At 43.1% G+C, this 19597-nt stretch overlaps 1 protein-coding gene across 1 annotated transcript; it reads left to right on the forward strand.

Moving 5' to 3' along the window:
- The first annotated feature begins 166 nt into the window (after window positions 1-166).
- LOC110490283 (tRNA-dihydrouridine(20a/20b) synthase [NAD(P)+]-like) lies at window positions 167-19005 on the forward strand. Its single transcript, XM_021563581.2, has 13 exons — window positions 167-507; window positions 622-743; window positions 891-1131; window positions 1272-1498; window positions 2058-2329; window positions 2716-2781; window positions 3355-3461; window positions 15543-15643; window positions 15800-15947; window positions 16236-16371; window positions 16663-16765; window positions 17031-17122; window positions 17946-19005. Exons 1-13 carry the CDS (start codon window positions 422-424, stop codon window positions 17979-17981), a joined length of 1737 nt encoding a protein of 578 aa, XP_021419256.2. The 5' UTR covers window positions 167-421; the 3' UTR covers window positions 17982-19005.
- The last annotated feature ends 592 nt before the right edge of the window (window positions 19006-19597 follow it).

Raw genomic sequence — 19597 nt, forward strand, 5'->3', positions numbered from 1 at the left:
GCGACATGAAATGAACCAAACCAAACATTTTATTATTCTTAATAAAATATCAAATTATCTGTATTTGTATCAACGTGCATTGTTATAACGTTACTTATCAAATAAATCCAAAAATAAAAAATATTTAAATCCTTTTTAGGTTCAAAGGTAAAACATGAAAGGTTATTCGGAGGACACGCCCACTAACATACCGCGTGTTATTGTTTGCATTCGGGTGTTTGTCATCTTTAGCTAACTAGCTAGCTTAATTACATTAAATATGAACGTTATCTAGTCACACCAACGTTAGAATAGGTCATAAACTGCATGCAACAAACAGTTTCGACTGTGGAAAGAAAAGCATTGCCATGCCAATCTAGCTAGCTGGCTAGCTAGCTAACTGACTAGCTCACTTTAGTGATTAAAACGTACTGTACGGTCTATGAAAATGACGACCACCAACATGATGGACATGTTTGAGGAAGGGAAAGTTCTGAAAATCTGTGCTCCTATGGTCCGGTATTCAAAGTAAGATTATCTGATACTCGTACATTTTCAATGACTTGTTCAGCGGTTTTGTGCAGATAGCTGAAATAGGTTGAGCAATAGCTATAACTCATCGTTTATTTTCAACTTTTCCAGGTTGGCATTCAGGTCACTGGTGAGGAAATTCGACTGTGACATTTGCTTCACTCCAATGATAGTTGCTCCTGACTTTATGCGTTCTGTCAAAGCCAGAGACAGTGAATTTACAACTAATGAAGGTAATATGAGATCACTTTTTTTCTTCAAGGAAATATTAGATGCCTCTCAAACTATAGGGATTTGGTGTCTGTTGTCATTGATGTGTGGAGACTGTCAATTTGGTGTCAATTAAATCCAACTTTAATGCTCTCTGTCTCTCCCATCAGCTGACCGTCCTCTGATCGTGCAGTTTGCTGCTAGTGATGCCCAGACCCTGGCTGATGCAGCCTGTGTGGTCGCACCCTTCTCTGATGGAGTGGACCTCAACTGTGGCTGTCCCCAGCGATGGGCCATGTCAGATGGCTACGGGGCATGCCTTATCAACAAACCTGAGCTGGTCAAAGACATGGTTCGACATGTCAGGAACCAAGTTGACAATCCTAACTACACAGCCTCCATCAAAATACGGTAAGAGTGATCATATCAACAAATATAATTGTTTCACTTTTACTTCAATGACAAAAGAGCTTGTTAAAGCTTTATTTAGCAAATAACCTAAGTGTCATGAAGTTCCTTTTGTAGTTGTTGTTTCCTCTCTCTTTTCTCAGAATTCACAAGGACCTGCGACGTACGGTGGACCTGTGTCAGAAGGCAGAGGCGGCAGGGGTGTCCTGGATAACGGTCCATGGTCGAACCGCAGAAGAGCGCCACCAGCCGGTCCACTTTGATGCCATCAAGACCATCAAGGACAGCCTGTCAGTCCCTGTCGTCGCCAACGGAGACATAAAGACCCTCCGAGATGTGGAGACCACTCACCAGCTCACTGGAGTTGATGGTCAGTTCAATTTGTGCAAATCGCAATTGATTCTTTATTCCCAATATTGTGCACTACTTGTGACCAGAGACTCCGCAGTCACATGGGACTCTGGTCAAAAATAGTGCACTCTGTACTCATGAGACAGATCCTTAGTAACTACACATGTGTAGTTATTTCAATGGAAAAGACACTCTTGAAATAGCTTCATATTAAATTCCCTTATATAGGCCAAAGTGATCCACAATGAAAATAAACCTACAACATGGGGGGTTTCTGGGGGGGAGCCACTATCATGGTTTATTTTCAAAGAACTGCATAGTCCACTGTTTACTCGTTATCATAAACACTTTATCTGCTTTTCATTTGCATTTATTCTGTAACCTCTCATTCCCTCCAGGGAAATCATTTTCTGTTTATTGTGCCATCTTAACATATATTCATTGTAAGTACATAAATGGGTAGCTAGAGGTTCCATTCACAGAAATAATTTGAGAAAGATGGAATATATCAATACAGGATCTTTATTGTTAAATGGCTCACTCAAGACACTTCCCACCCCACGTGCCCTGTCCTGTAGGTGTGATGGCAGCCCGGGGGCTGTTGTCCAACCCGGCCATGTTCGCTGGCTACAACGAGACCCCTCTTGAGTGTGTGTGGGACTGGGTGGACCTCGCCACGAACCAGGGGACCCCCTTCACCTGCTTCCACCAGCACCTCATTTACATGCTGGAGAGGGTCAGCTCCCAGCCCGAGAGGAAGGTGTTCAACTCCCTGCAAAGCACCGCCGCAGTCATAGACTACCTCCACAACACATATGGATCCCCAGACACACAGACAGTAGGCCTATCATGAACACTGGCTGGGTATAATTTATTGTATGTTATTAATCATATTTCCAATGGAATAAAAGCTTGTATTTACTATATTACCTTTTTTTTAAATCTCATTCTGATAGAGGAGTGCAGTGTGTCAGCACGTGACCCTCTCTCTACCTGCAATAAAAATCAGATTCACTTCAACATGTCCAGTCAGAAATGGTCAAAAGGTACAAACAAAACCAAACACATTACACCGAATTTCAACATATTTGTAATTTCCATGATGTGTACAGTATGGTATTAACAATATATGGCAGAACCTTTTTGGTTCTCAGTAGAGGATAAAACCGTAAACGAACAGCTACTGTAAAACGTTGTGTATGACGTCGTTCCAATGAGACGAAATAGGAGGAGTGAAACAACTGTCTCCAAAGTTTGCTTTTCTCTTTTCAACCTCCGGTTTCTTTGTTCGGGTGCCGCAGAGTAAGTTACATACTTTGCATAATTATTACGATATTGAACTTGATCATATGTGTAGTTACTGTGTATTTCATAAAAGTGCTAACGTTAGCTAGTACCAGTTAGCTAGATAGCTATTGTGTCCTGCCTTAGAAAAATATTGCCAGCTATAGTACCTGGCAGATGTCACTGCATGAGGCAAAGTCTTTAGCAATATATAGCTAGCTACTATTTCTATGAGGCACAACTACTATTTCTATGATATAAGGACGTATGTTACACACTGAATGAAACAGCATACATTTAGTACTACTGGCTGTTATTTACCAAGCATGTGAACTTTGTAACATTACGTATCTAGCTAGGATAAGAGGCTTATCACTGAAACAGGAACAGCACTGTTCGCAATACATTTGCATTGGTGGTTTCACAGTTAGCTGAAATATATCCATAAGAAACTAGCTAGCTACGTAGCCAGTTAATTGTTTCTGTTGTTGACATCAACTATTAAACCAGTCCGTTTCCATTCTGGCAAAATAACCTACTGCCAGACTGTAAAAAGGACCTCTGTTGCTTAAAATGTTTAATCTTTTACAGACTGTATTTTTAGAGATGACTTTGCAATGGACTGCAGTTGCCCTCTTCCTCTATGTGGAAATAGGTGTACTCCTTATCCTCTGTCTACCCTTCATCTCAGCCACCAGGTAGGAATGAGCCCTAGGCAGTCCTGATACTGCAACAAGCCAGTAAGCAAAATTAAGTTGAAATCATGTCTAAAATACGTATTTTCCAGACATTGAGGTCAGGTTCATTTTCAGTTCTGAATGAAAGTTAAAGACGTCATTTATAGACGTTTTTTTTGTTGTTGTCATTGACGGATTACCAGGACGCGTACTCGGAGCATGTGCCGACCAGATGGAGTGTTTACATTCACATTTTTAACATCTCCCTGACCCAGCCTGTAATACCCACGTTTCAAGCAGACCACCATAGTCCCTGTGCCAATGAACGCCAAGGTAACCTGCCAAAATGATTTCCGCCCCTTGCACTCATATCTGTAGCCATGAAAAGCTTGGACAGGCTGGTCATGGCTCACATCAACACCATCATCCCAGAACCCTGGACCCATTCCAATTCACATACCGCCCAACAGATCCACAGGTGACGCAATCTCTATTGCACTCCACACTGCCCTTTCTCACCTGGACAAAAGGGACACCTACATGAGAATGTTATTCATTGACTACAGCTTAGCGTTCAATACCATAGTGCCCTCCAAGCTCATCACTAAGCTAAGGACCCTGGGACTGAACACCTCCTTCTGCAACTGGATCCTGGACTTCCTGACGGGCTACCCCCAGCTGGTGAGGGTAGGCAACAACATATCACGCTGACCCTCAACACGGGGGCCCCTCAGGGGTGTGTGGCTAGTCCTCTCCAGTACTCCCTGTTCACCCACAACTGCGTGGCAATGCATGACTCAACACCGTCATTAAGTTTGCAGACTACACGATGGGGGTAGCCTGATCACCAACAGTAATGAGACCGCCTATAGGGATGAGGTCAGAGACTGCCAGGACAACGACCTCTCCCTCAAGGTGAGCAAGACAAAGGAGATGATCGTGGACTACAGGAAAATGAGGGCCAAGCACACCCCCATTCACATTGATAGCGCTGTATGGAGCGGGTCGAGAGCTTTAAGTTTCTTGGTGTCTATATCACTAAGAACCTATCATGGTCCAAACACACCAACACAGTCATGAAGCAGGTACGACAACGGCTCTTCCCCCCCAGGAGGCTGAAAAGATTTGGCATGGGACCTCAAATTCTCAAAAAGTTCTACAACTGAACCATCGAGAGCATCTTGACTGGTTGCAACACAACTTGGTATGGCAACTGCTTTGCATCTGACCGCAAGGCGCTACAAAGGGTGGTGCGGACAGCGCAGTACTTCACTGGGGCCAAGCTTCCTGCCATCCAGGACCTCTATACCAGGTGGTGTCAGAGGAAGGCCCTAAAAGTGGTCAAAAACTCAAGCCACCCAAGTCGTATACTGCTCTCTCTGCTACTGCATGGCAAGCGGTACCGGAGCGCCATGTCTGGGACCAAAATGCACCTTAAAAGCTTCTACCCCCAATACATAAGACTGCTGAACAGTTAATGAAATGGCTACCTGGACTATTTGCATTGACCCCCTTATTTTAATCTTATTTGTTCTTAACTTTTGCTATGACTCTCTTGCACAGGCTCAGTGTACACCCACTGGACTCTAACCACTCACTCACACATACTACACTGGCACTCCAACACACACACACACACACACATTGACGTCACACATATACATTCACACTCTTCACATACGCTGCTGCTACTCTGTTTATTATTTATGCATAGTCACTTTACCCCTAGCCACGTGAACAAATTACTTGAATTACCTCAACTAACCTGTACCCCTGCACATTGACTCGGTACCAGTACCTCTTGTATATAGCCTCGTTATTGTTATTTTGTTACTTTTTTCCTTTAGTTTATTTAGCAAATGTCTTACTTTTTTTAAAACTCTGCATTGTTGGTTAAGGGCTCACAAGTAAGCATTTCACAGTAAGGTCTACCTACACCTTTTTGTATTTGGCGCATGTGACAAATACCATTTTATTTGATTCTATGGCCAAGTTTCAACTGCGCATGCACTACATCACCAAAAGTATGTAAGTATGTGGACATCTGCTCGTCGAACATCTCATTCCAAAATCATGGGCATTAATATGGAGTTGGTCCCCCCTTTGCTGCCATAACTGCCTCCACTCTTCTGGGAAGGCTTTCCACTAGATTTTGGAACATTGCTGTGGGAAGTTGCTTCCATTCAACCACAAGAGCATTAGTGAGGTCGGGCACTGATGTTGGGCGATTAGGCCTGGCTCGCAGTCTACGTTCCAATTAATCCCAAAGTTGTTTGATGGGGTTGAGGTTAGGGCTCTGTCCTGGCCAGTCAAGTTCTTCCACACCGATCTCGACAAACAATTTCTGTTTGGACCTCACTTTGTGCATGGGGGCATTGTCATGCTGAAACAGGAAAGGGCCTTCCCCAAACTGTTGCCACAAAGTTGGAAGCATAGAATCGTCTCGAATGAAAAACAGCCGTAGACCATTATTCCTCCTCCACCAATCTTTACAGTTGGCAATATGCTTTCGGGCAGGTAGTGTTCTCCTGGCATCTGCTAAACCCAGATTTGTCCGTCGGACTACCAGATGGTGAAGCATGATTCGTCACTCCAGAGAACGCATTTCCACGGCTCCAGAGTCCAGTGAGCTTTACACCACTCCAGCCGACGCTTGGCATTGCACATGGTGATCTTAGGCTTGTGTGCGGCTGCTCAGCAATGGAAACCCATTTCATGAAGCCCCCTGACGAAAAGTTATTGTGCTGACGTTTCCAGAGCGGTATGGAACTCGTTGGTGAGTGTTGCAATGGAGGACAGATGATTTTTACGTGCTTCAGCCTCGGCGGTCACGTTCTGTGAGCTTGTGTGGCCTACCACTTTGCGGCTGAGCCGTTGTTGCTCCTAGACCTTTCCACTTCACAGTAATGGCACTTACATTTGACTGGGGCAGCTCTAGCAGGGCAGAAATTTGTCGAACTGACTTGTTGGAAAGGTGGGCTGTGACGCTGTCACTAAGCTCTCCAGTAAGGCCATTATACTCCCAATGTTTGTCTATGGAGATTGCATGGCAGTGTGCTTGGTTTTATACACCTATCAGCAATGGGTGTGGCTGAAGTAACCGAATCCGCTAACTTGAATGGGTGTCCACATACTTTTTGTATATATACTTTGCTCAAAAAACTAAAGGGAACACTAAAATAACACATCCTAGATCTGAATGAATGAAATATTCTCAGTTCCTATGCTTCCTGGTTGATGTTTTGGTCACTTTTGAATGCTGGCGGTGCTTTCACTCTAGTGGTAGCATGAGACGGAGTCTACAACCCACACAAGTGGCTCAGGTAGTGCAGCTCATCCAGGATGGCACATCAATGCGAGCTGTGGCAAGAAGGTTTGCTGTGTCTGTCAGCGTAGTGTCCAGGAGACGCTACCAGGAGACAGGCCAGTACATCAGGAGATGTGGAGGAGGCCGTAGGAGGACAACAATCCAGCAGCAGGAACGCTACCTCCACCTTTGTGCAAGGAGGGGCATGAGGAGCACTGCCAGAGCCCTGCAAAATGACCTCCAGCAGGCCACAAATGTGCATGTGTCTGCTCAAACGGTCAGAAACAGACTCTATGAGGGTGGTATGAGGGCCCGACATCCACAGGTGGGGGTTGTGCTTACAGCCCAACACCGTGCAGGACGTCTGGCATTTGCCAGAGAACACCAAGATTGGCAAATTCGCCACTGGCACCCTGTGCTCTTCACAGATGAAAGCAGGTTCACACTGAGCAGATGTGACAGAGTCTGGAGACGCCATGGAGAACGTTCTGCTGCCTGCAACATCCTCCAGCATGACCGGTTTGGTTGTGGGTCAGTCATGGTGTGGGGTGGCATTTCTTTGGGGGGGCCGCACAGCCCTCCATGTGCTTGCCAGAGGTAGCCTGACTGCCATTAGGTACCGAGATGAGATCCTCAGACCCCTTGTGAGACCATATGCTGGTGCGGTTGGCCCTGGGTTCCTCGTAATGCAAGACAATGCTAGACCTCATGTGGCTGGAGTGTGTCAGCAGTTCCTGCAAGAGGAAGGCATCCAAAGAAGAAAAAGAAGCCTGAAGGAAGGAGGAGAGATGAGAAACTAATTTGGTTTACCGTTTTATCTGTGGATTAATTGTCAGAGTAGTGGACCTTGTGCATTTCATGTAAAATAACAACCCAATGTCTATATCCCAGGACAAATGAGCTAGCAACAGCAAGCTAGCTAACAAAATTGCCATAAATGTTTAATGCTTTTTGACTTGTCCCCAAATTAATATAATTGGTTCAGAGTTTGTTTTTGATATTTCTACCTGTGTTTACTGATCGCTTCTGGTGCGTGTGAACAAAATCAACGTGCTCAGGCATCCAGTTTGGTCAGCATATAAGTTGCTCTGGATAGGAGCGTCTGCTGAATGGCCAAAATGTAAAAACAAATACTTGCATAGCATGCTGGGGAATTTTCTAATGACCCTGAACAAGTTCAAATTTGGTCAGTCCGGACCAGACCAAATGTGAATGAGTCATAGACATCTAGGCCAGTGGTTCCCAACCGAAGTGCCGCGGCACACTTGTGTGCCTTCAAGAACTCTCAGCTGTGCTGCAAAACCTTTCATAATCTTGATTATTATTTTAGATGGCTCATTTATAAACCTGTGGAATGCACATTACTTTTTGACTTGGGAGTGCTAATTCCGGTCATATAATGCATTAAATAGCACAAGGTTACATCTGTCTAGTGCACTCACACTGTTATTACAGTTATGTCACACGTTTCACGAGCAAAGTAATTTGCATAATTTTACTTCATCTGTGAAAACAGGCAGGTCTGATTAGGATTAGCCAGAGTAATTTATTTCTTAATTATATGCCTCTGGGCTTAGCTATACCTTCCATAGAAACAACGTTTCTCCCATTCTTCTCTGCAGATCCTCTCAACCTCTGTCCGATTGGATGGAAGCGTCGCTGCACAGCTATTGCACAGCTAAGTCCGGGGTCTGACTAGGCAACTCAAGGACATTCGGAGACTTGTCAACGAAGCCACTCCGGTGTTGTTTTGGCTGTGTGCTTAGGGTCGTTGTCCTGTTGGAAGGTTAACCTTTACTCCAGTCTGAGGTTCTGAGCGCGCTGAAGCAGTTTTTCATCAAGGATCTTTCTGTACTTTGCTCCGTTCATCTTTCCTTCAATCCTGACTAGTCTCCCAGTCCCTGCCGCTGAAAAACATCCCCACAGCATGATGCTGCCACCACCATGCTTCACCGTAGGGATGGTGCCAGGTTTCTTCCAGATGTGACGCTTGGCATTCAGGCTCGAGTTCAATCTTGGTTTCATCAGACCAGAGGATCTTGTTTCTCATGGTCAGAGAGTCCTTTAAGTGCCTTTTGGCAAACTCCAAGTGGGCTGTTGTGCCTTTTTTACTGAGGAGTGGCTGTCTGGCCACTACCATAAAGGCTTGATTGGTGGAATGCTGCAGAGATGGTTGTCCTTCTGGAAGGTTCTCCCATCTCCACAGAGGAACTCTAGAGCTCTGTCTGAGTAATCACTGTGGTCTTGGTCACCTCCCTGACCAAGGCCCTTCTCCCCCGATGGCTCAGTTTGGCCAGACGGCCAGCTCTAGGAAAGTCTTGGTGGTTCCAAACTTCTTCCATTTAAGAATGATGGAGGCCACGGTGTTCTTGGGGACCTTCAATGCTGCTCAAATTTTGTGGTACCCTTCCCCAGATCTGTTCCTTGACACGCTTGGAGCTCTACGGACAATTTCGTTGACCTTATGGCTTGGTTTTTACTCTGACATGGACTGTCAACTGTGGGACTTTATATAGACCGGTGTGTGCCTTTCCAAATCCCGTCCAATCAATTGAATTTACTACAGGTGGACTCCAAGTTCTAGAAACATCTCATCTCTCATAGCAAAAGGTCTAAATACTTTATGTAAATGAGGTATTTCTGTTTTATTTTTTATATATTTGCAAAAAGACCTAAATCTGTTTTGGCATAGTTTTTTAGGGTATTGTGTGTAGATTGATTAGGGGTGGAGTATTTAATCCATTTTAATCCATTTTAGAATAAGGTAGTGTCTTTGGACTATCATTAGACTGTTATATTATCAAATTCTCTGTGTAATTATTACGTGATTAAACCATTCTTGTAAAGATGAATTAACTAGGAAGTCGGGGCACCACGGAAAATGTTGTTGAAGAGTTACTATTTCCCGAATGTAACTCTCTTCAGATATTTTCTTATCAATTACAGTCACTTATTAATCTATTATTACCTCAGTCTTATTCTGAATGTTGCAAACTCTTGGATATCTGCACAAACCCTAGCATAAATGATGAGTCAGCAATATACAAATTGACGTAATTTATTTACCAACTAACTAAATAATCACACAGAATTACATAAACACACACAGGATAGGTTACACATTGAGTACTACATAATGCAATGAGAAGTCCTTAGTGGACTAAACCGATATGACGGCTTGTTACACAAAATTAAAGGGGAGGGCATGTAAGAAAGAGCAGGACAGAAGACATAGGAATTCACTATCGTACACACAGCTGATAACTAGGCTCATTGAAATGCTAATACTTTGCACATGAACACCCGCTCTTTCGAAAGGAAGTGCAATTTATATATTTACGACTGTATGTCTTGTTGTTTCTCTGTTGAAATCGCTGGTCCATCTGCTGGAGTGTCAGCGACAGAAAGTCTCTGGTTTGTCCACCAGAGATCAGTCTTTCGTAGTTGTAGCTCTGTTATAATGGATACGTCAGATGTACCAAGGGAAATGTTCTCCAGAATGGATCTTTCAGAGGACCAATCGGTAGTTCGATATGGAAGTGTTCTCTTGTCTTCGGTCGAGTTTACTAGACTATTTTACATATACAGCTGCAGACTGTGAATGTGTAGTCTTGTAGTTTTCTTAACCAGCTCCATGCTCTCTGGTCTTTAGAGTAGAAGCCATTTCAACATGGGGACTCCCGTCCCTGCGTTTTCTTGACTAAATGTAAATTTTGTCACGAGTGCTATTTACATCTTCTCACAAATAGTTTCATATTTAATCATATCAGTTTCCCAACATTTGGGTGTGACCCTGGTCACTGGGAAATATACACATTCAGAGACACAGTTATGTTGTTATACTGTCCTTCATGGGATCCCAAAACACAACTGATCTAACATAATTGTTATTTAAGTGCCCACGGATCATTCCAACCGTTTGGGGAATTAAAAAATATTTCTTTGTCCAATCTGTTGTAGTTTTTGGCGGGAGGACTCCCTTTGTTCCACAGAGGTTTCTTTCCCTCAATATTGCATGACAAGGAAGAGCGAGTTTCTGTAAGGTATTTACGACCATCATAAAATGGCCAACTTCACCCCTCTCCCCCTCTGTAGAGCGGATCCACTGTAACCTGATCCTTCGGATCCTCACAGGAGTCATGACACTGTAATGTGTGAAAAGGGAAGGGGGGGGTGGCCTTAGCCCTCACCCTCTGATCCAACAGTTCCCAGACCTGCTCAATGGGATTGAGATCTGGGCTCTTCGCTGGACATGGCACACTGGCATTCCTGTGTTGCAGGAAATCACACACAGAACGAGCAGTATGGCTGGTGGCATTGTTATGCTGGAGGGTCGTGTCAGGATAAGCCTGCAGGAAGGGTACCACATGCGGGAGGAAGATGTCTTCCCTGTAACGCACAGCGTTGAGATTGCCTGCAATGACAACAAGCTCAGTCCGATGATGCTGTGACACACTGTCCCAAACCATGACGGACCCTCCACCTTCAAATCGATCCCGCTCCAGAGTACAGGCCTCGGTGTAACGCTCATTCCTTCAACGATAAACACGAATCCGACCATCACCCCTGGTGAGACAAAACAGACGAGTTGCTGTTTTGTCTCACCAGGGGTGATGGTCGGATTCGTGAAGATAACTTTTTGACAGTCCTGCCTGGTCCAGTGACGGTGGGTTTGTGCCCATAGGCGACGTTGTTTCCGGTGATGTCTGGCGAGGACCTGCCTTACAACAGGCCTACAAGGCCTAGGTCCAGCCTCTCAGCCTATTGCGGACAGTCGGAGCACTGTTGGAGGGATTGTGCGTTCCTGGTGTAACTCGGGCAGTTGTTGTTGCCATCCTGTACTTGTCCCGCAGGTGTGATGTTCAGATGTACCGATCCTGTGCAGGTGTCGTTACACATGGTCTGCCACTGCGAGGATGATCAGCTGTCCGTCCTGTCTTCCTGCAGCGCTGTCTTAGGCGTCTCACAGTACAGACATTGCAATTTATTGCCCTGGCCACATCTGCAGTCCTCATCATGCCTCCTTGCAGCATGACTAAGGCACATTCACACAGATGAGCAGGGACCCTGGGCATCTTTCTTTTGGTGTTTTTCAGTAGAAAGGCCTCTTGAGTGACCTAATGTTCATTATTTGTTTATGGTTCATTGAACAAGCATGGGAAACAGTGTTTAAACACTTTACAATGAAGATCTGTGAAGTTATTTGGATTTTTACGAGTTATCTTTGAAAGACAGGGTCCTGAAATGGGGACATTTGTTTTTTTGCCAAGTTTATATATCTGTGTGCGTGCGTGCATTCTGATCCCTTGACTTTTTCCACATTTTGATACGTTACAGCCTTATTCTAAAATGTATTAAATAAAATAAAAAGCATCAGCAATCTACACCCAATACCCCATAATGACAACGCGAAAACAAGTTTTTAGACATTTTTGAAAATGAAAAAAACATACCTTATTTACATACGTTTTCAGACCCTTTGCTATGAGACTCGAAATTGAGCGCAGCTGCATTCTGTTTCCAATGATCATCCTTGAGATGTTTCTACAACTTGATTGGTGTCTACCTGTGGTAAATTCACACACCAGTCTATGTAAGGTCCCACCGTTGACAGTACATGTCAGAGCAAAAACCAAGCCATGAGGTCGAAGGAATTGTCCGTAGAGCTCTGAGACCAGATTGTGTTGAGGCACAGTTCTGGGGAAGGGTACCAAAAGAATTCAGCAGTATTGAAGGTTCCAAGAACACAGTGGCCTCCATCATTCTTAAATGGAATAAGTTTGGAACCACCTATACTCTTCCTAGAGGTGACCAAGAACCCGATGGTCACTCTGACAGAGCTCTAGAGTTCCTTTGTGGGGAAGGCAGAAACTTCCAGAAGGACAACCATCTCTGCAGCACTCCACCAATCAGGCCTTTATGGTAGTGGCCATCCATTTAAAACACTGTATCACCATCCATTTAAAACATCTCAAACATGTCCATAATTCTGCGTGCCCAGTTTAAAACCAAATTGAAAAGACCCCACACAATAAATCAAACATGGAATTAACACCAATAACAATTAATTCTAACTGGTGTGCGTGCATGTGGTAAACCATAGGACAAAAACACACAAATGTTCAGGCATTCCTTATCTGGAAGCTCCATTTACGGCCTAATCCAGATGTCTTTATACTTATACAACTGCAGAATTTCACTAACTGCTCTCCCAAGACCACAGTTTTGGGAACATTGCAAAGAGCGAGATAATGACACCCCATCCTCTCCTGGAGGAGAGAGTGTACATTTCTTTAGCGAAAGTCCACTGTCCTCCCTCCAATCATTAAGCGTTTGTTTTAATCCACCCCAACGTTTATGTACCCTTTATTTAGCATATACTACCCATAGACACGGTGACTTTTATCTGGCCACTGAGTCTAACCATTTACTCCCGTATATGACTGGTCTCTCTTTTCCCCATGATTTTCCATAACCACCGCACCACCCGAACAAACATTTTTAAAAATTCATTTTAGGTTTGGTAACCCCAACTCTAATTTCTCGTGACCCCTCCTCCCTTTCGTTCATTCTATAAATCTATTTCATCATTCTTTTTTTAGACATTGTCTTTAATTCTCGCAGGGATTATCCGACCCCAAAATCGTCTCCACTTCCTCCAATGTAAAATTATCCGGGTCTTCGTTACTGGTCCTGTGTTTAAAGACAGGTAGTAATCGTATCGCTTTCGATGCTGCCCCTGTTACTTTGCTCAATGTAACGCTTTTCCCTGTCGTAAATGTAGCATATTTCTTATTGTAAGGAATCTGTGATATTTGATCCCAGGCATCTATTAGAAAGTTGTGTGAGACGTGGCCTCCAACGTCTCCCTTCACAAAGAAACTGCCATATCTATGAACCCCTATCGAACAAACCAAGGCCGTACACCATTTTGTGAGAGTTTCCTGCCCTGCTCTCTTCAAGAATGTTCGCTGCTTGTTCTTTAGTAAAAAAATTCAATGCAAACGCTCGCATCGCAGCATTCCCTCTGAATGCAGCGGGTGCAGTATTCTCCATTACCACACTCCACGTATTCTTCCAATAACCAACGGCCCCACATATAAAACAGGAATCTATCGCCCTACACTTTGATGTTTTTTCGCTACGTTTCCCTCCCTGTTTTTTTGTCTTACCTTGGCCATTGAAACCACTGTTATTGACTTTCATTGTGACTGACTGTATTAACTAACCCCTTGCACAACTGCGAAATGAGCGGAGTTAGAGCATGATGCTTTGAGAGTGGAATCTATTTCATCCATATTCAAGCTGATTTGGTAGAATGCTTGTGCGCCTCTATGGCTTTTTTAAACTGCTCTTCCTCTAGCCCCGCTTTACAGGGAGAATCGGGACCGCTGGTCGCAAATACAATATTTATTATTCTGAAGCCTCTCCCGACGGTGTCCAGAGTGTATCGATTTCTTCACTCCCGGCTCTAATACACGCCTTTTTTATTAACTATTTCCCAAGGTAGCGATACCATAATTACTCTCCGGGGAAGTGGGTATTTGTGCCTATTAATTGGTCACGGCACCTAAAACCTTGTACTCGAACCAATGCTATAGCGTCTGCAAATGTATTACTGGAGAATACTGGTGACCTGTCTTATTCCAGTGTTATGCCACATATCACTGTTGTTGATAACACACATTACCAACATTATTCCCACTTGTCTTCCTATTTCCACATAATCTGTCACGGTTCCCTGTCCCAATAGGGCATTAACCAACCTCTCACCTTATTGCTACTGCTAATACACTCGAATTATGTTCAAACATCATTTTAATATATTTATTTATATATTTTCTAACCATGGATGAGGCTCTCCTCCAGAACTTACAGGCAACCTTTTATCACTATCCACATACACTCTACTGCCTCACTGCCACTGTGGCTGGCACTTTCATCCCCCTTCCAGATCTCACAGAGGAATACCCCCACTAGGGACCTATCCTATACGGAACCTACCCTACACTGTAATGTCACTCATGGATCTCGGGACCTAACCTTATGGAACCTACCCTACACCATAATGTCATTCATGGATCTCGGGACCTATCCTTATGGAACCTACCCTACACCATAATGTAATTTATGGATCTCGGGACCTACCCTTAATGGAACCGACCGTACTAGTACACAAGCATAACAATTTGTCCATACACACTCTCTGCGGCCTTACGATCACCACGGCTGGAACTTTCATTCCCCCTTTACGGGTCTAGTGGGGAACCAACCCCACTCTGGATTTAACCCCTAGGACTTACCCTCGTACCAGCCTGGCGTACCTTCCGGGATTTAGCCTAAAGCTATGACCGGTCGTAATACAATGGGACTACTGAATATGCTCAGGCTTTCTAGGTCTGTATCCTATAATTGGTTCAGCCTACGGCAACTTCAGGAGGGTAGAAAGCCAGCGGGAGGGGGATGGTCAGGTTAATATGTTTTATTTTTCTTCTGGTTATCTTGATCTCTTGCTCCCTCTTGAGTCATTTGTCTCATTTAATCAAACAGATCACTTAAATCGTCAAACAAGCAGCTTAGATTATCTTATTAAAACACGTGTCTATATATGAAAAAATACATGTATGAAAATGTAGACAAATCTATTAGTTCGAAAGAACAGACGACTTTCGGTCTACTAGGATTTGTTTTAGTCGGGAACAGTCCTAAGCTGCATCCAGTGCTATTTTATTAGACATTGACTTGCTGTTGCAGTGTTCTGAGTCTCAACATTATGTTTTTGTGCTGTTTTGCAGATGGCAGTGTATCTTCCAGCTGAGAATATGGAACAAAATGGCCAGGTTTTGGAATAAATTCTTCCTCGCCATGATCATAATCCTTATAGTCCTCTTCCTTGGTAAGCTGATGTCAAAAAGTGTCATGTTTTAATTTACTCACAGATCATAATGACAATCTCTCACCAGAGATCTTACAATCTCATGTAATACTTTTGCAATCTCAATGTTTTACCATGTTTACCGATGTCGTACCACACCTGCACGCCCTCCTGTAGATGCTTTGCGTGAGGTGAGGAAATATTCGGGCGTGGGAAATGGCAAAGATGCTAATCTGCATCCCAACATGTTTGACCACCTCCACATGAAGCTGTTCAGAGCCCAGAGGAACCTCTACATCTCTGGCTTTACCCTCTTCCTCTGGCTGTAAGTCCTAGATCGGTCTGTCCATCACTCACCCATCAACATACTGAGTCCTCGCTGTGTCGTCATCACATTGGGATGGATACTGGTGAAAAGATAGCCAGTGCATGGATCGTCGTAGTCATAGAGATGTCTTAATTCATTACAATGACCATAACACTCTGGTCGTTTTCAGTAGGGCACACCGTAGCAAAATGTTTATCAACGGAAAACAAAAAATGTGTTCGGAAGGACAAGTTTAGGTGGCAGCTGAAGTATTGAACACAATCTATGTGTGTTTTTTCCCTACAGAGTTCTGAGGCGGGTGATCACTCTGATCAACCAGCTGGCGACGGAGTCTGGCAGCACGGCCTCTCTGCAGATCAAGGCAGAGTGTGCCAACCAAACTGCCAAGAAATACATGGAGGACAATGAGCTATTGAAGCAGGTAAGATCATACCCAGTATCACTGCCCTTTCTGCACCTGAGCCCGTATTTAAAAGGGTCTCAAAAAGAAGAGGAGCGCTGATCTAGGATAAGGCCCCCCTTGTCCATGAAAGCGTATTCATTTTGATCTAAAAGGCGTAACTGATGCTATATCAGAATTCCTACTCTGAGATGTGGGCCTTCATCCACACTAAAATAAACTAAAGATATTTTGGTACTGCATATGGTTGAGAAGTGTGGTAAGTGGTTCATGTTTGTTATTCTTCCTCGCCATGACCTGTGTTTGTTTCAGACTCTGATGTATGGGAAGGGGGACAAGGCCACAGCGGAGGGAAACGAGCTGCTGAGGTCAGAGATGGAGAAACTGAGAGGAGAACTGAAAGGCTCAGAGGAAGGTAAGGAAGAAACACACAATCATTTTGTGACAGACTGAATAATAGAACCACAAATCCAATAATTGTTCAATAAAGTGAAAATGTACAACTACAATAACCAACCAAATGAAATCAGACTATAATGACCATAAAACAAACATGGGCTTCAATTTCTGTTCGAGAATGTGCACTCTGACCCATAGCATGTCACCTTGTAGATAGATTGGAGGATATGCATGGGAATTGGATGATAATGGGAATGCTTTGTGGTTAATGTTTTCCCTAGCCTTGGAAAAGTCCCAATCCGAGATGGAAGCTATGAAGAAACAATCCGATGGACTGACCAAAGAATACGACCGACTGCTGAAAGAACACCAGGTAACCCCAGACTTGCTCGTACATATAGTATCTACACTTAGCCTACAAAAGTATTCATACCCCTTGACTTCATCCAAATCTTGTTAAATTTCGCCAATGGTCAACACACACTACCCCATAATGTCAAAGTGGAATCATGTTTTTTGAAAATTGCTGAAATGTCTTGAGTCGAAGTATTCAACCCCTTTCTTATGGCAAGCCTAAATGAGTTCAGGGGTAGTGATAGTGAATGTTCCTGAGCGGCCAAGTTAGATTTTCAAGTAGATTTAAGTCAAAACTATCTATGGCAAGACCTGAAAATGATCAACAACCAATTTGACAGAGCTTTAAGAGTTTCGAAAAGCATAATGGGGAAAATACTTCTCAATCCAGGTGTGGACAACTCTTAGATTTACCCATAAAGACACTCCGCTATAATCGCTACCAAAGGTGCTTCTACAAAGTATTGACTCAGGGGTGTGAATACTCATGTAAATTAGATATTTCTGTATTTAATTTTCAACAAATAGTGCCAAAAATGCAACTTTCTTATCACTTTGTCTTTATGGGGTATTGTGTATAGATGGGAGAGAATATTTTTTTTTATTTAATCCATTTTGAATTCAGGCTGTAACACAACAATGTGAAATTAATGAAGAGGAATGAATAGTTTCTGAAGGCACTGTATATATTTGATATTACTGCTCACTCTGCCTTGTTCAAAGCTGTATATTATTACCCTGCTAAAATGTAGACAGAAAACTACAGCTTTGACTTTAGTACTACTATTGTACATTTACTTGTGCCACTTCAGAGATACTGTATATATTCTTTATTTTTCCAGGATCTTCAAGAGAGTGGAGATAAAAAGGATGATTGATCAGGCTTATGACTACAGCTGTCAGAATGTTTACAGATCGTACCAAGAAACCAGAAATACTGTCAGGCACGCTGTCACTTTCCTTTGGCACACTGAAGCACTGTGCATGATGTCACCAAAATACTCCTCCAAGGCCTCACTGAGCCGCCAAACCTCAGATAAAAAGCACCTGAGCACGTTTGTAATAGAATAGCTACGAGACCAGCCTAGAAATAGTGTTTCTATAATTTGCTGACTTTTGGAGAATGGATGGCAGTACAAGCTTCAGATTACAGTGGTCGTCTACTGTGAATATATTTTTGATGTAATGTGCTTGCTATGTCGTTTTTTTCCCCCTGTATATCGCTAGAGCACCACCATTGCATTCATCCTTCTTTTCTTTTTTTACCTTAGCAGCAATGCATATTACAGATTGAGTTGAATGTGTTTTGTAAAACAAAATTTGCATTGAGTTCATAGGGGTAGAGAAGCTATATTGAGTCATTTTTGTTGTTGAATATTTGATATCAATGTTCTTCATTCCTCTTAGATGTCGAGGGTTTGTGAATATTACACAGGGTCACGGTCATGATTTTCTGTTTTGTAATAAGGATACTGAAATGGAAAAGTCTGGGGAAATTCATCTTTCCTCTTCTCACCCTGACTCCCTGTATTGACTGTCGTAGCCCAGTGTTTGGGTTGGGTAGACTGGGTCAGCACTTGGAGTGGGATTGATAAGCGACCAACAAATCTTCCTCTAGCCTCCATCCCCTAAGTACTTATCTCTTCGGGCCCCAGTACTGTACTGTACATCCCCCAGTACTGTACATTCCAAAACTAGCGGACAGTAGCATCGCTGACAGAATAAGTGCCTTTCAGATGATTGTAGATATATTTTCAAGTACAAAAATCTGGTTGGAGTAATATTTCAGTATGGCTCATTATTAAAGTTGTTTTTGCGGCTAAATCTGTTATTTTTTACTTTGGAAAAATTGTCTCCACATACCAACATGTTATCCCATATTAAAAATGTTTTATTATTGTAGATATTCTCTTTGTTTAATCGAATAAATACAACTATATACATTCAGATGTTTTAAGGGTGTGAGAAATGCCATCCATTTAATTTGTTTTTAAAAAAACCCCGAAGGGATTCAATTAAAAATGTTCCTTGGTATCACTTACCAAATCCACATATATTTGGCCCACGAACCCCAGTGATTGAAATAATCACCTGTATAATATTTAGTGTTTATTCACTAAATGTAGGTCCAAACTTCATTCAACCTGAGAATTGGCTATGATGTTTTTGTTCTGATATTTTGGCACATTACGAACTCTATTCAATTCGTATCGTGGAAATTCAGCACGCGTGTGATTAAAATATAAAGGCAGATTCCAACGTCAGCGGAGACTGCATTCACGGTAAACGCGGCATACAGTGCATTCGGAAAGTAGTCAGATCCCTTGACACTTTCCACGTTATGTTACAGCCTTATTCTAAAATGGATTAAATGCAGTTTCTCAGCAAACGACACACAATACCGCATGGCAAAGCGAAAACAGAAATACCATATTTACACAAGTATTAAGACGTTTTGCTATGAGACTCGAAATTGAGCTCAGGTGCATCCTGT

Source organism: Oncorhynchus mykiss, chromosome 15 (assembly GCF_013265735.2).
Source record: "Oncorhynchus mykiss isolate Arlee chromosome 15, USDA_OmykA_1.1, whole genome shotgun sequence".
In the NCBI taxonomy this organism is placed as follows: Eukaryota; Metazoa; Chordata; class Actinopteri; order Salmoniformes; family Salmonidae; genus Oncorhynchus; species Oncorhynchus mykiss.

What these genes read in the sequence shown, in the direction of transcription:
- LOC110490283 (XM_021563581.2), top strand. Translation starts at nt 422, where the DNA reads ATGAAAATGACGACCACCAACATGATGGACATGTTTGAGGAAGGGAAA. An exon ending in TGAATTTACAACTAATGAAG is followed by an intron (nt 744 to 890) that starts GTAATATGAGAT and finishes CTCTCCCATCAG; the next exon opens with CTGACCGTCCTCTGATCGTG. An exon ending in ACAATGAGCTATTGAAGCAG is followed by an intron (nt 16,372 to 16,662) that starts GTAAGATCATAC and finishes TGTTTGTTTCAG; the next exon opens with ACTCTGATGTATGGGAAGGG.